At 40.7% G+C, this 16,679-nt stretch overlaps 1 protein-coding gene across 1 annotated transcript in view; it reads right to left on the minus strand.

Annotated features, from left to right (window-relative positions):
* ryr2b (ryanodine receptor 2b (cardiac)) overlaps positions 1–16,679 on the minus strand; it is a 192,107-nt gene that overhangs the window by 131,757 nt on the left and 43,671 nt on the right. The window contains 26 exon segments of the mRNA XM_010793548.1: positions 965–1,061; positions 1,338–1,450; positions 2,550–2,678; positions 3,641–3,694; positions 4,544–4,705; positions 4,796–4,891; positions 5,007–5,094; positions 5,439–5,676; positions 5,759–6,079; positions 6,294–6,424; positions 6,719–6,800; positions 7,158–7,405; positions 8,210–8,270; positions 8,949–8,998; positions 9,256–9,377; positions 10,142–10,206; positions 11,488–11,603; positions 11,874–11,997; positions 12,134–12,209; positions 13,421–13,498; positions 13,720–13,857; positions 14,121–14,210; positions 14,409–14,487; positions 14,979–15,142; positions 16,290–16,430; positions 16,517–16,607. Coding sequence (XP_010791850.1) covers positions 965–1,061; positions 1,338–1,450; positions 2,550–2,678; positions 3,641–3,694; positions 4,544–4,705; positions 4,796–4,891; positions 5,007–5,094; positions 5,439–5,676; positions 5,759–6,079; positions 6,294–6,424; positions 6,719–6,800; positions 7,158–7,405; positions 8,210–8,270; positions 8,949–8,998; positions 9,256–9,377; positions 10,142–10,206; positions 11,488–11,603; positions 11,874–11,997; positions 12,134–12,209; positions 13,421–13,498; positions 13,720–13,857; positions 14,121–14,210; positions 14,409–14,487; positions 14,979–15,142; positions 16,290–16,430; positions 16,517–16,607 — 3,154 coding nt within the window.

The following is a 16,679-nucleotide window of genomic DNA, read 5'->3' on the forward strand; positions in this document are numbered from 1 at the left end:
TGTTGTCGGGCCACATCACTCCGTTCTCCGCTTGTAATTATGCCGTTACAAGCTTCAAAGTTGTATTTATCATTTTAATTTGGCGAAACGAGTTTAATATTCTAAAAGCCAAGACTTTGTTTATTTGAAATAAGATGAAAACAAACTGTAACGGACCCTGCCGTGTTATCTATGATTACTATACGCCTTGCATTCATAATTTCAGCCGGAGGGAGGGGGAGCGGCACTGAGGAACAGCAGGGTGCGAGTGAGAGCTGTCATCTTCCCTTTAGAAGCTTCACACATGTATTTATCGTGTGATTTTGGCAATAAAAGTGTCATATTCTGAAAGCCAAGACCTTGTTTACTTAAAATCAAACAAAACACCCGAACCCCGAAAAACTAGTTTTTTTACACAAATCCACTTTTATTTTAAAATGAGCCGTTGCGACTTCTGACTGATTTCGATAGAGCGGGTCACAGATGAGCACAGCCCTCTGTGGATGTCAGCATGAGCAAGAGAAAGGTATCTGAGGAAAATCGTGTTTTCCAAGAAAAGTGGGAGAAAGAATATATTTTCACTGAATTCAGGAAACCACAATGTTTAGTATGTTTGCAGAACGTTGCTGTAACGAAAGTAAGCAACTTGAGACGCCACCACTACTAATTTGTGTGTGTGTTCCAAGTGAATCTGCGGCCCCCTGGTGGCCAGTACATCAATTATGTGGCCCCCATATCCAAATTCCCCATCCCTGATGTAGAGTAATTTTTACATTGCACTGAACGGAGTCAATGGCACACAAAACCAAAAGGAAAAAGGAATGATGGGCCATATTTGATATGTACATTTAGAAAATCTAGGTTATGGATGGTAGATGGCAATTTGTGTTTTTCTCCCAATCAAAAAATAGACCTGTTTTAACTCCTACCTATGTTTCAGATCATTTGAACCTTCTGGTGTCGATATGGTTTGCTTTCAACTCACAGCTAAATCCTCCACAAGCTTCTCCTCAAAGCTGTGGTCCTCTGCTGATATCCAGGATTTATTGTAGCCTTGAAGGAACAGGTTGACGGCTCTGTGCCTGGGGAGGCAGAAGAAAGAGACAACAGGAGTCTCACATTTGCATACACACATGCAAATAAGAGATAGACAAACAGGCAGCTTAGAGGGTCACGATAAAACCGTAAAAGAGCTCTGATTAGACCAATTATAAAACACTCATCAAGGCCTCTTATGCTTGTTCTGGGTGGTGACACAGCTACAATTCACGAGACACAAACATCCAAATACTATTGCTATATCACCACAAGCCACACAGCCACAGGGTTTTCATATGATAATGTAATCACGTTTGTACCTGGGTAAGTTGTAAAGGGGAGCCATCCGCAGGCAGGCCACCACTGCTCGTTTCCTCTGTTTGGATAACACTCTGTGCCACGCGGGTTTTTTATTTCTCTGCGGGTGCTCCACCTGAACCGAAATTCAAAGATAAACAAAGACGTCAATTAGAAAGTGTAATAGAATAGTGCACATGAACCCTAAGTGGTTTCAGTGGGAGTTTATCTTCATTTGTCTTGCAATTATCATGCATTAATATATTCCAAATAAATTAGCGTCAAGAAGAAAAACAATCTAACGTTTCTAATCCATTACTATTACAACACCTACAGTACAACATTATTACTATTACAACACCTACAGTACAACATAACATTACGAGAGCACCGTTATGTTGTACTGTAGGTGTTGTAATATCAAACACTTCTCTAACAGTGCCTAGAAGACTCTTTTGTAGCAGGTGATACTAATAGCGTTAATGATGGCTCAATCGTAAGCCATGATAGTATGAAAGCATGCCAGGACGCACTATATTAGGACCCAGAAACATGGATGTATAATAAGAACTGGATACAGCGAGGGAGGCGGGGTCTCGTTCTTTCCTATGAGAGCTGCTCATTGGCACATGACAAAATGGCCCAACTTTTGAGAGAGCGAAACGTCACAGATTACCCATCATGCCTTGCTGTCAGAGCAGAAGTACCCGTATTTGCGCTCAGAGCATGCGCAGTTGAGTTGCCCCTTAAGCCCCGCCCCCGAGCTCCCACTCTCAGATGCACGTTCATAAAGCCGAGGAAAATAACTCAGAATAACATTATTAGCACATGTTTTTAATAAGGGCTATACAAATGTTCATACTGGGTAGTTTATTTAGTTTAAAAAACATTATCCAACGATTTACAGACGTCTCTTTCCCAATGTAAGTCAAGGAGAAAAAGTATTTCCAGGCCCAGCGACCGATATGGAAGTGTAGTTACGCCGTTTGGCCACAACGAATAATTTCCTCAGAGTCCGGCGCACTTCCTGGGGGGCTTGCCCTGAAACTAAAGTAGCTACATGGAATTCAGCAATCATTCATTTTACTATTTAAACCTGTGTTAACAAGCCTTCTCTAGAATCTAAATAAAAAAGGCTATAAAAGAGAATCACTTAAACTTTGGCAAGCAAAAAATGAAATAAAAATACTTGTGTACTGATAATGATAATTCGTTTTATTGCTTTAAAAGCTCACCTGGTCAAGGTAATAAAGAACTCGAGCTATTTCCAGAATCCTGTCGACAGTCCTTTGGCCGTCAGTAATTGCTCCTAGCTGGCCTGGAGGATCTGTATAAAGGGACTCTTTCCTCAAGCCGTTTAACACCTGCAAAGAGAAAACATTCGAAAATTGATTCTTTTATATTCTCTTTTCTTCTTTTGTGTTTCAGCCATTCAATTACACATATTTTTAGGAAGACTGCTGGAGGGTGAGAAATGCTTCAGCAATGAGAAACGGGGATTCAGAGCAAAACAAACAGAAGAGAGAATAAGGGAGCTTGGTCTGAAAATAAAAGGCGAAAAAACATTAATAAGAAATCCAGTTGATGGGCTGAATCTTGCCATCCTTATTACTTTTGATTTCCTTTCTGACTTTCTCATATGAACCACAACAATACAGCAGAACACTTAAAAAAAATAATAATAATCACTTTAAGAAAAGGCTTAATGATGGGCTGTGCAAAAATATAATCAAATGTCTGTTTAAAAGTCTGATTGATTATGCTCATGAGAGCAGAATGTGTGTTTTTTTTCATCACTGACTCATGAATAAACATATGTATGACTGACTCGTGAATAACTGGATAATGCACGCATATTTTTAACAGTTTAGTGAGTATGTGACACAGTGATGTCTCTGGTGAGCAATGAGTAATGAGATTATTATACTATGTTTGTTCCTGATTTGGCAAGCCAAGAGAGCATTCTTCAATTTCATTTACCACATACTTGCTGCCTTCTGCAAATTAAAAGTCACATGTATTCATGCATGGTGATGAATATGCAGAGTGTCTCCAGAATGTAGGAAACACTTACTTTGATTATACTTTAAGAAGGAATTAATTAAACCAAGATCAAATAGAGATGCCAAGCAGTTTTTCTATAGCTAGGTAAGAGTTATTTATTTCAGAATTCCACTTACCATGTCAGTCAACAAACCCTTCTTTAAGGATTTTATTTCATACTGCAGAAATATTGTAATAAAAAACTAAATATGATGAAATACAACTGATAATCTTAAAAAATGAAATACTGTATTAATGTTACGAACACAATAAAGATTGTTACCTGACGCTGAAGGCCATTGAAAACACGTTCTCGAATCTCATCTTCAGTGTTCTTCTGTTAAAGGCAGACAATGGCCAACATGAAATATACATTACATACCACATATCTATATTACAGGGCACTCACGTCCACCATGACCCTACAACACTCCAGATTGTCATAGAGAGGCGAAGTCCCTCCCTTTCCGGGGGAGCTCCATGGGACCTTATTTCGGAAATATTATGTATTGAAGTCAATACATAGAGAGAAAGATTATCTTTCTATCCCGTTTGAATTGTGCCACGAATTACTCATATGATGTTTGTCAATTTAAAAAGATAATTTTGCAAGTCAAAAAAATAAAAATGTGTCATAAAACTGTGAAGTAACACTTTTTTTTGTGTGAAACCGCTCAATGAACTATATCTCCCGTCTCGCACCACACACCAAGACGGCCGTCACGTTGGCACATTTCACTTCTTTCTTTCAGAATGAGGCGAAAAGTATTAAACGAGGTGAAAATCACTACAAGTCTGGGTATGTTGAGAACTGTACATACACACAAGGGGAGTTAGTCGGTTCCGTAAGAGCAGGACCGGGATTCTGGGATTTGTAGTCTTTCTAGTTGCGTATTTTTCATAGTCTTATATTTCAACAGTTTTACGACAAACTGTGACTTTTTTGACATGGAAATTATTTGTTAAAATTGACAAACATCATATGTGTAATTCGTGGCACAATTCAAACGGGATCGAAAGATACGTTTTCTCTCTCCATTGACTTCAATACATAATGTTTCCGAAATAAGGTCCCATGGGTCGGAAGTAGATGGGCGGGACTTTGCCTCTATAAATACACTCAGATGTACATGGAAGGTTTTGTCATCATGAAGGCTACACTAATCCTCGTACATTTCCAACTGACCTGAGAGAAGCCGCTCTTAGCCAACATGATGAGGCTGTGGTCACTCGGAAAGCAAACCCTGAGTCCCACAGGGAGCAGTCTCTTCATGGACGCCACAATCAGAGAGGTGTGTGTGGAATACCGATCCCCCTTCCTCTTCACCCTCTTCTGCTCATGGTCAAACTATTTATTAAAAAACCATGAAGATTAATTAACTTTGAGACTTGACTGACAGTTGCCAACGTTTTGGTGATTGCCGTACAAATAACAAACATGGCTGACCTTGGACATTTTGTCGTTGTTGACAAGGAAAGCCAAGTTGTTTATTTCATTTTGGACCACAAAGTTCTGTTCCTCCCATTTGAAATTCTGTAGTAGCAAACAAAGGGGGAAGAAAGATGACATGGTTTATGGAGTAGAATATTCACTTGGATAGCATGGACATGAAAGGAATAAATAAAAAACCACGATGTGTCATCCTCACATGAGATTTGGCCCAGAATATAAAGACCTCTGCCACCATGCAGAACAGCTGCTCAGCGTCAGGGTTTGGCTCTTTCAGCCAGCTGGCACTGAGGCAAAACAAAACACATCACAGTATCATCAGGGAATTTATTCCAGTAAGAGTTAACATTTGCCTGAAATATTATCTTCAAATACCAATCAACAACATCCATTTTATTTTTACAATTTACTACAAGTTTTTTCACGAACATTGATGGAAAAAGTGCATTTCAAAAAGGTTTCTGCAAAGGGCAGAGGTGAATTAGCAGTGCTCCTAGTGTCAATGTATCAGAGTAAAAAAAAGTTACACTCCATTGATTCTAAAGAATCTTCTAATAACTCTCCTGGAGCTTCTGGCCGAAACAAATAAGCTTGCGTCTCCACGTCTGAGCTCCTTGGCAGAGTGCCTTACCGATTAGAATCCACAAATGGGATGAGGAGTGGATAAAAGGCGTAGAGGTCTCGCACCAGCACAGTGAACTTCTCCTGTATCTGTAACTCTGCTTCGGAGGTATCACACCATTCTGCTTTCATCTGCTCCTCCTCAAGCAGCACACATTCGGCCCTCTTTCTCAACTTCTCCATCAGTGGCAGGAAGTGGCTCTTTAACAGCCCAATGTGGGCTTTGCATATAATCGGCTGGGAAAAAACTGAAAGATATGGCAACTGTTAGTAGTGGGAATTATAACCGAAATAAAGAAAATATCTGAGTAATGTATATGACCATAATACCTGCCAGCTGTTTCATCCAGTCGCCCTGGCTACAGCCGACATGGTTGTGGATGACACGGAGGATGTGGCCAAGAAGGTCACTAGCATGTTGAGGAATGACAGCGGTGCAGATCGGGCTGTCTGGCAGGCCCTCGGGGCCCCAGTCCCACCAACGAGACATGTAGCTGCACAGCATAGGCAGAGTGACCTCAGTGACATGGATGTACTGTGCCTGGCGAGCCCCAGCACCAGCTGCAGCATAATCCTCCACCTCCTCCAGAGCCTGATCCAGAGAGGGCAGGTAGGGACACATGTCCTCCACCTGATCTGCTAGCCCAAAGTCTAAAAGAAACAGAAATGGATCATAAGGCTGAGAAAACAGGGTAAGGATATGGGGGTTGGAGCTGGGGTTGGTTTAAACAGAGAACACTGATTAGTGTGTCAGGAGGGTTAGTTCATTTGTATTGAGTCTTTGTCCTGTGACTAATTAATTGACGAATGTTGTGGCACTTCAGTCACATCATTATTAGGTAACGAAAATGACAATGGTTATTACCTTCTCTCTCAGAGGCACTCATGGTGTTGTAGATGGAGTAACGGTTGTTTTGGTTTAGAGAAGGCTCCAGGAAGCAAACAGGAAACGTCCCAGTCAGAGCTGCCAGACAAGCCCCTGCTGCTGCCCTCTGCCTGCACAGGAAGACTGTGTTAGGACAGAGGCATAGGGCTGACTAATGTACAAATCTAATCAAACTCTGTGGGGTAGGTTTGCTAATGTAAGTGATCTGCCAGATACTTTCTGTTCTTATCTCAGGGTCAGAAATGTTGGTCACTTAACTTGACCCGTATACACTAATCCATAGCCTTGATGAAATGAGTTAAAATAAATATAGTTTAGATTGTTAAAAGAGAGAAAACAAGATTACAGGAAGACATTCTTTTCAAAATCGCTAACTGTGAATCACATAGCCATAAAGGTAGTACCCCTCCATGTAGATGCTGCTGCTGGTGCCAAGAGAGTGGAGGCTGTTAAGGATCCTGTAACAGTACACCTGGATACTCCCCACTGGAAAGGCAAAATCCAAGGACAGTGAGTAGGAAAGCTGATAGCGTGCAAACAGAGAGAGATAGACTAGTAGCTGGATGGCTGCAGATAATGAATGATTCCTGGAAGGTCAGGATATCAGTGATGTTGACAATATGCTCCTGCTGCTCTATGGCTATAACTGAGACACTCAAGGAGCTGGTTTCAAACATGTGGTGGAATGTTTATCCAGCTCCTTCACAAATGTACAAACTACTGAAGAACCATGTGCTAGAGTGTGTTTATGTAATATTGTGAAGGTATGTTAACAATCTGTATTGGTAATTGTGTATCTAAGGGTGCATTCGAGGATGTAAAATGTATCAAAGTCGCCCTCACCCAGGAGGAGCACTCCAAAGTGTTGGTTGCCAAGATGCTGAAAGAGGGAGGTGAGGGTGGGCAGGAGAACAGAGGTTGTGAAGCTGAGAACCTTGGCAACTCCTCTAGCCTGTTGACTCCGACTCTGAGGCAAACAGACCAAGGTCACAGAGAGGTTTTCCACCGTCATCTCCAGATCAGTTGCGGCTGCCTCAAAGAATGAATGCAGGGATGCTTGGATAAACTCTGGGGCTGACTTCATCAATGCTCTAGGGCCAAAGGGTGGAAAATGGCAGTTAGTTTAGTGGTAAACTGCATTAAAGGTAGGGCAGGTAATTCACTTCAGATACACTTTGTTATATTCCATGGAATGCTCTTAACGTCCCGATAGCAGTGAATAAATGAAATGCTTTGACAATAAATCCATGAACAAAATGTCATCTGTGGAAGCCGTGGCGCTGTAAAAAGCACGACCAATCATCTGAGCCGGCCCGGCTAAAATAACTGGATGCCTGTCAGCCTTCCATCTCGTGCCCTCATTGGTCATGTGCGCGTTCATGTGTGTTGGAGGAGGGGCTCTGTAAGGAAGTCTGAAGGAAGGGGCAGATTTTTTTCGGCTCCGTACTCGAGCTGGTTTCTCCATTCTTACCTACCCTACCTTTAAGTTATACATGTACAAATAAGGGACACAAAACATGTGATTGCCTACTTCAAAATAAAACAATAAGAAATGATATGGAGATAATAAAACAGTTTAAAAAGGCATCATGCAGTGTCTCTTTTACAAGCTTTGATAAAAACAGTTAAGTGGATTAAATCAGTTGCTAATCCATCCAGCAGACAAGTCTAAGAGACATCAATGTCTGCCGAGCCGAGATTCTACTTTTAGGGTCATGCTTCAGAGGCAGTGTCCTCAGGGAGTAAAAGTGATATCAACCACAATTAGATAGCATCAGTGGCTCAATTACACCAGTCATCTCATCCTCAGACATGGTGGTGTGACACTGATGTGACCGCAGGCAGAGCGAGGGGATCGGTTCAGGCAGAGTGTGACGATAGTGCTATCGAGCTACCTGGCATCCAGAGTCTGAGCCAAAACATGGAGGCAGCTTGCAACTGACGACGCTTCGTTTCCTGGCAAAACACACACATACATACACCAGGGTTCATACACTTTTTCACCAATGATTTTCCATGACCTTTACCTAATTTTCCATGACCAAAAAAATTACTCATTCTCAACGGTAACACTGACAATGGTTTATTTTAACATGGTAAGCAGGAAAATAAGGTCTGCATATGAAACATGTTGTGCCTATCTAAAACAAATCAAATAGTAGGCTTACTAGCTTCTACAGGCTAAAGCAACTCAAATCTCTCACCAGCAAAATACCTCGACAGTTAAATGCCATTTTACGTTTCATTACTATACGATACAGTATTTATTATCATTATAGTATTACTATTTTGGCGATTAGATCAAATATAAATTAATTATATTTGATGCAACTTTAGTTACATTTCCATGAATTTTCCAAAACTTTAGGAAAAATATTGTTTTTGATAACTTTTCCAGGGCCTGGAATTAGCATTTTGAATTTCCACGACTTTTCCAGGTTTTTAATGACCGTAAGAACCCTGCTACACACTTAATCCACAATGTCCTCACACACAGACAAATAGAGTCAAATACAGAACATGCATAAACACACAAGGAATTTGATGAATTTCATATAATAACATATTAAGGAGCAAACCAAGGACACTAACAAGAGAACAAGTGATTGAGCTTAATTTCCACACCATCCTTACCAAAGAGGGACATCCTGTGTCTTACTAGAGCTGCAAGCTTACAAAAGAGGCTGGATGTGAGGAGAAGGACAAAGGCAGTGATGAGGAGAGGAGTGGGAAAGTAATTGCAGGACACAAAATCAGAAGAATGAGGCTTTTACATTGAAATAAACACTTGATAAAGAAAAGAAATAATTAAACTTTTCAAAGTATTTGACAGAAAAGTTCTGAGGAATTGTCCTTATACAATATGATGTGTAAGAGCATTTAAAAAAAAACGTATAGTGAAATCAACATACCATGATATTTGTTGGGGGTTAACACATACCTTGCAATCATCTCCTTTTCCTTTTTTGATGCATGGCTTTTATTCCCACTTGAGCAGTGAGAAGTGGGCAGGAAGTATGGACGATGGCTCTTCACATATTGTTCCAAGAGAGGAAGGATAACCTAAGTTGAATGGAGTAGTAGCCATATCATCAGTACAGTAAAGAGAGAACTTACTCAAAAGATACATCATTTGAAGTACAAGTACCATTAAATCAAGTAGATAACTCTTGATTGTCACTTGTTAGTAACATATTTCCCTTAATGCATCCAATGAAATTGTCTTGTCATCATGATTAGTGTTTCAAATAAGGTTTTGGGTCTTTGCAGTGCCTCTAACAACTTGAATGTGTTATAATTAGTCCCGATAAGGACCTGTGGGGAAAAGAGCTGAACATTTGGCATCTATTAGCTCTTCATATGAAGCACTGCCTATTTACAGACGGACAGATGGACAGGCAGGGATGTGAGTGGAGTGTGTGGCTGAGTGGGAGGTGTGGGGTGTAGAGATCTGAGGCATGACTGCTCATGGTATCGGCTGACCAACTCAGTGGGTCCCATCAATGAAGAAATAAACCCCTTTTCATTCGCTGCCTCCTTAGGGGCAGAACAGAGTGGGAAGCTTTAATCAATTTCTTGATGGCAATCGACACGCCCACAAGGATTTCCAAAATAGCTAAATAAATTACACAGCCACAAAGGGTTTTACTTAAGAGGGGTTTCCCATGGCAACCGTCTAACAAAACTAATTAGATGACGTAAATCAAATAAGAAAAAGGAGGGGGAACGAAAATGGCCTTGCAAGAGAGCCAAGTCAATGCCAGGGATTTCATATCAGACTGATATGGATTAGGACTGTTCAGATATGTAATTGATCTGAGGCAAACCTTGGGGAAAAAATGAATTGGCTGCTGGTGTGCAGCTCTCTCTCCTTTAGACATCTGTCCTCTGGCTTGCATCACCTCTGGAAAAAAAAAAAAAATGAAATATTTGATCAAAGACATCTACCGTGGTACAAGTTACAAAATAGTAACGTATTAATAATAAAAGTGTTTCTGTGTAATTCTCACGTAAGACAGACAAGTTCACATACCCAGGCATGCTGTGGGCTAGTGATGGTTTACATCAAATCCACCCTGAGGCAGACTTGCTGAATGTAGACTCAAGACTCAATATTGATCAAATCAGACTCAAGGCTCACTAATATGTTCAAAAACATTGAAGCGTCATCTACATAATAATACATTTTATTTATATAGCGCTTTTCACAACTCAAAGACGCTTTACAGTATGAGGGAGGGTAGACAAACAAGGACAGGCAAACAAATAAATATAGTAAAATAAAATAAACAACAAAATAAAGGCAGTCAAGAGGAAGTTGTTTGAGAGGGGGGGGGGGCTTATGGGTAGACAGAGTTGAAAAGATGTGTTTTGAGGCGGGACTGAAAGACTGTGAGGGACTCAGAGTCACGGAGATCTTGGGGGAGGGAGTTCCAGAGCCTAGGAGCTGCCACTGAGAAGGCTCCGTCCCCAAAGCTGCAGAGTGTGGATGTGGGAATGGATAGGAGTCCGGCTGCGGTGGATCTGAGGGACCGTGGGGGTTGATAAGGAGTGAGAAGGTTTGTGAGATAAGGGGGGGCCAGATGGTGGAGTGCTTTGTAGGTGAGGACCAGAACTTTGTAGTTGATGCGATGGGAGACAGGAAGCCAGTGGAGNAGTGATGGTTTACATCAAATCCACCCTGAGGCAGACTTGCTGAATGTAGACTTAAGACTCAATATTGATCAAATGTGAAGAATTCAAGTCCCAGACTCAAGGCTCACTAATATGTTCAAAAACATTGAAGCGTCATCTACATAATAATAATAATACATTTTATTTATATAGCGCTTTTCACAACTCAAAGACGCTTTACAGTATGAGGGAAGGTAGACAAACNGTCCCCAAAGCTGCAGAGTGTGGATGTGGGAATGGATAGGAGTCCGGCTGCGGTGGATCTGAGGGACCGTGGGGGTTGATAAGGAGTGAGAAGGTGTGTGAGATAAGGGGGGGCCAGATGGTGGGGTGCTTTGTAGGTGAGGACCAGAAGTTTGTAGTGCGATGGGAGACAGGAAGCCAGTGGAGGTCTTTGAGGACTGGGGTGATGTGATGATGTGATGAGATAAGATATTCATATCTTTGGGATGTATTATTGGACGTTTTACATTTCCAATAAGTGAAATGATCATCATACCCAGCTCCAACACATGCTCCTGGGCCTCCTCAGTGTGAGCCAGCAGCTGCTGAAGGAGAGTGAAGCCAAAGCAGTTGGCTATGGCTGGAAAGTCCATCTCGGCTGTCTTCCGATCCCTGTAGAGGAGGTGAAACCATACAGGGGGAATGAAACACTGCTGCTAGAAGACAATAAGCTTTGTCATTCATGTATAATCTGGACTAGGAATTTTCTAATTTCTAAAATTGCCTCTGCACCAGTGTGAAATGAAGATGGGTTATACATAGGGATAGGGAGTATCGGCCGATCGATATCGGCCGATACTCCCTCAAGCATCCCTAGTTATACATCTTTCATGCTGTATTACATTGGCCTTTAGCAAAGAAAGCTCATTGTTTATTATGCACCTCCACACACTATAGCCGTTCAGCTGAAGGAACTTGAGAGCATCCTGCGCTCTTTCTCTGAATTTGGTCTTCTCCTTGGCTGTTAGAGTATCATAGGGTACAAGCATTGGATGGTTTCCTCCTCCTGAAAACAGACGTTGGTCAAATACATTAAAACTTTTGCTAACAGTTCTGTGGCCCCTGTGGGAACACGACTTATAGAAATAGAAACAGGACGCATCATAGAAATATCAGAAAACAGTGGTTGACAGCACTAGTACCTTTGCTCTCCAGCTCTAATTTCTTCTTCTTAGCCCAGGCATTGTGGTAGTTTTCAGCCAACTGTAAAGCCATAGCCTAAAGGAACAAATACAAAAGTTAGATCTATTTACTCTATCTTTGCAACACAAGTTTTATCACAACATTTGTAAAAACAAGTTACATGGCAAGTATACATTCCGACCAAATATATCAGCTCCTCCCAATCCGCTTTGTTTCATAAATATATAAAACTCACTAATAAGACATGTAAATAAAAACACAAAAAAACGGAACTATAACTCCTTTAACCCTTGTGTTGTGTTCCAAAGCTGTTACCGTTCATGGTGTTCGTGGGTCAATTTTGACCCATGATTTATCTCAGTCCAAAACACACAAAAATAATGACTATCGTCCAATATTGTTTTAACTAAAACCAAAACACATTACACCACATATTGCACACATGCATGTTTGTGTTCAGGTTAAAGTGTTGTGTACATATTCTTTGAGAAAGGTCGATTTCCCGTGGGGGGAGGGGGGCAGAGGAAGGGGAGACCAGGTGCATGTTGCGAAAAACGATTGTTACAGTTGATGAAGGGGGTGGGGGAGGGGTGTTTAAAGTCAAAGATGAATCTTGATTTGGCCAAATTTGACCTCGAGTCACCCAAAACAATTCTGCTGGGTCTCCCCAGACCAGAACACCAAATTATACACTTTGTTTTTTAGAGACCTTCAGACTTGGCAAAAATTGTCAAAATCTGTTTTGCAGTGTTTATACAGTATGGCTGTTGTGGAGGATATCATGAAGCCTTGTTCTGATAAGAAAAACTAGAGCGTAGTTGAAACGGGTCACGGGAGACCCAAACACAACATAAGTGATAAAGAAGCAGACAGTATCCTAATAGATCTCCAACAAGGAAACTACTTTTAGCAAGGAAATGCATCAAAGAAAATGGGTCCAGTATCCAAAATACGATTACACAGCACTCCAACATGTAACCGATGGGAGATGATTTATCTTTTTAAGGTGACTTCATTTTTCAGGCACTGAAATTTGTGTCACTGAGTTGTCTTAAAATAAATGTATGTCTGTTCCGGTAGTCTATAACTGCACAGACTCAAGCCACTTACATCTGACCACTCACAATTATGATCCTATGTTTTGTAGGCATTTAGTATCATGTCTTTGCCTTATATAGAACAACATTGGTAACGGGTGTGCTACTAGCTCTGCTGATCTGGTGTCAAGATTAAAGTAGAACAAAGGTTTGAAATACTTTAATGCTAAATAAGGCAGGATTACTCACACACTGGTCCCATGATAAGGTGATGCTGCTCATGTCCATTGGTTTAGGGCTGAAGGTTGATGCTCCTTCAAAAGAAAGCTATAAGAGACAACCATTGTTTGTCAACTCTTGAATGAAAAAAATTTAAAATCAAAGTGGCTGAACACTTTAAACAAAAAAAAGAAATTAGTAGGAAATGCAGTGGGGGAAGTGTTTGGTGGGGAAAGACCATAGACTGTATATATAAAGGGAAAGACCTACATTTTAATACAACAGACGTATGGCGCCCTAAGGCTGTGTGAATGAGGCCTTTTGAGTACCTGTCCAGACTGAGATACTCTGCGTGTAACGGTATGCGTGCCGAATGCTTCTCCTTCTTTGGTTCTCTCTATAGTCCATCCAAAGGCCAGCATACTCTTTATGGTTTCTTTAATGGCCCAGCGGTACGCCTCCTTTTCCTAGAAAACTCGGAAATATCAATATACCCTTATAAAAAAACTGAACTTAGTAGGTCATTGAAGGACAGCAGATAATGGAAAAACTATTTCAAACTACTGTATTTTATTATTTCAAAAACTGTTGTAAGCTCCATACCCCAAAGACCTAAAAACCAATGCATTTCATATTTTATATTACACACAGTACATTGGCTATGATAGCGCCTAGGGGTGGTCTCACTTCACTGCTTAACTTTGTTGTATTTTTGGACTTCTTACTCTACCTTCTCAGCCAGAGCCCTGTATGGCTTGAGGCGAGGGTGAACCTTGGTGTTCTCACATTGCTGCTCCCCGTGAACCCAGCCGTTGGCAAACTGACAGAGATAACATACAGATTCAGTGTAAAAGTACACATAAGAAAATATGCAGGCATCTATAAATTACAACACAGACACTGTGAAGCAGACATATTGTCATGTAAATATATTCCTAAGTGGTTCAGTCACCACCAGGATATCATACATCAACGTAAACCGGTCCTTCGGATTTGAACAAATACATTCAGATGTTACCTTGTCCAGGGACCACTTCTCATGAGTGTGCTCCGCGTACTTATTCACAACAAACTCCAGTCTTTCTGGCACTGACACGCTAGTGCAGGGGAAACAAAAAAAACACATCATGTAGCTCTATCCTACAGTAACACATTTGAATATAATTGTGCATTATTATTGGAAATATTTTCTTAGAGCATGAAGATACATTATCATGTGCACAGCAGTAGTTTCATTTAATTAAAAAAAAAGTTCTTTAATGATTTTGCTCATTTTTTTGGAAGCATATTTTCTGTGTCCAATATGATGTGCATGCGACGATATCTCAGCAGCCAGACATTTAAATTAAAATTGTATATTGACATACACTTCAAAAAGTATTGCGTCTCCTGAAATTTGAAAAATACAATAGGCCATATGGGGATATTGATAACAAATGGGTCAATTGTTGAGCCCAATGCTGTTTAAAGTATATTCTCTTTACCAAATTACAGTTTACATATTTCCTAGAGCAGAACAAGTCATTGAAAATCAAAAAGGTGTTATTCTTTATCTGTTATCAATAAGTATCTCTGGTCAGGATCTTACCTTGAGGTATCTACAGGCTGGGGGTCAAAGTGTCCTTCTGTGTCCATTGAGGCTTTTCTCTCTGTATCCGACAGACAGCTTGAGTCCATGTGGTCAGGAGGAAGAGCCATGGACACGGCAGCCAGGCACTGGACACACAGCCCGAATAACTGAGGCTCATAGGGCTGTAGAGTTAGAGAAAGATAGGATACATATTGTAGGAGGAAGTAAAGATAAAGACACAATGGGACAGTGTTCGGGGGAGATGGGCAACAAAATTGTAGTTTTAATGAGATATAGTGTATTGTACAGGGACATTTCCAAAAATATGTCCTCCTGTTCCAATATTTGTAAAAGAAAAAAGGAGTAATACATAAAAAGTTGTTATGCACCATCTCCATTTTACAAAAATATATGTATGCCCAAAGAGGAAGCAAAAAAAAAAAAATGTCATTTGTCAGCTCTGTATGTTAACATGACATGGTTGATACATTTAACAGAGGTAATGTCTTATGTTCAAATAAACACAGGAGAAGGTTTATTTGAACCAAATCCGGCATAATGAAGAGCTCACATCCAATTGCAGTACATGCACTGCAACTTTACATTTGGTTGATATTGGTTAAGCCTTGGCTTTGGTTGCTTTCTGCAACAACAACAATGTTTTCTTGCTTTGAGCATGCGTCTGGATTTTACAAACAGAACACTTTTCAAGGGAACCAGTTTATTTAATTAATTTAATGACACATTGGATTTTTATTTCAGATACATAGACCTAGCCTTCATGAAGAAACACTTCAGCTGAAAAACTATCTAGCTGCAAATCATTAAGTGTTGTGCAATAAATAGGGATATAGAAATACTGTGCACCTAAGCTACACTACACACTCTGTAGAGAGTCTTCTTTGCAAACTGGATTTCAAGGATTTTTAAAGCAAGTCTCCAGTGGGGCTGGAATGATCCTTTGAGCTTGAATCTTTTATGTATCGATGTTCTCAATCCATCACGTAACGATCATTTCAGAAAATATGCTGGTACATGTCAACTGAAGAAAGATTCAGTTACTGCTTACGTCTCTCACACTTCAACCAACGCTGTTCAAGGATGGAGGGCTTTATACTAGGATGTAAAAAAATGTACTCGTAATCACAAGTGGGTTTTTATCTTCCTCCACTCAGGTTCTTTGAGAAGTTCACTAAGGACGAAGATCAAATGAAGATTCTGATATCTCTCCGGAAATACGATTTGAGGAGAATTCAAAGAAGAAAAGATCAATTAAGGGCTGTAGATAAGTCATTTTTGAGATTGCCACAGGTATTCAAAATGGATTACCTTCTTTGCCAAGGCCTGAAACACGCCCCAGAACAACTTTCTCGACAGGTGGAGCTCCTCTTCAGAGGCCAGAGCCTGCTCACCCTGCCCTGCAGCCAGCGAGTAGTACTTCCACCTCTGCTCGTAGTGACTGGTCAAGAGCTGGTGGATCATAAAATGTATAATTTATCAAGGTGAACCAATTTATTTTCTGCTCTCCTGTAGTGAACTGCAATTTGTATATTAACCTTTAGTGGCATGTTGCTGTCGTCTGTGAGATGGGGAACATCGAAGACAAGGCGTCGAAGGAGAGGCTGCATCATAGATGGTTGGAGTTCACTGAGGACACAGATGAATGAAGAATTAGTCACAGGAACGAACACACACACACACACACACACACACACACAC

Source organism: Notothenia coriiceps, unplaced genomic scaffold (genome assembly GCF_000735185.1).
Source record: "Notothenia coriiceps isolate Sejong01 unplaced genomic scaffold, NC01 NC01_scaffold00001922, whole genome shotgun sequence".
Lineage (NCBI taxonomy): Eukaryota > Metazoa > Chordata > Actinopteri > Perciformes > Nototheniidae > Notothenia > Notothenia coriiceps.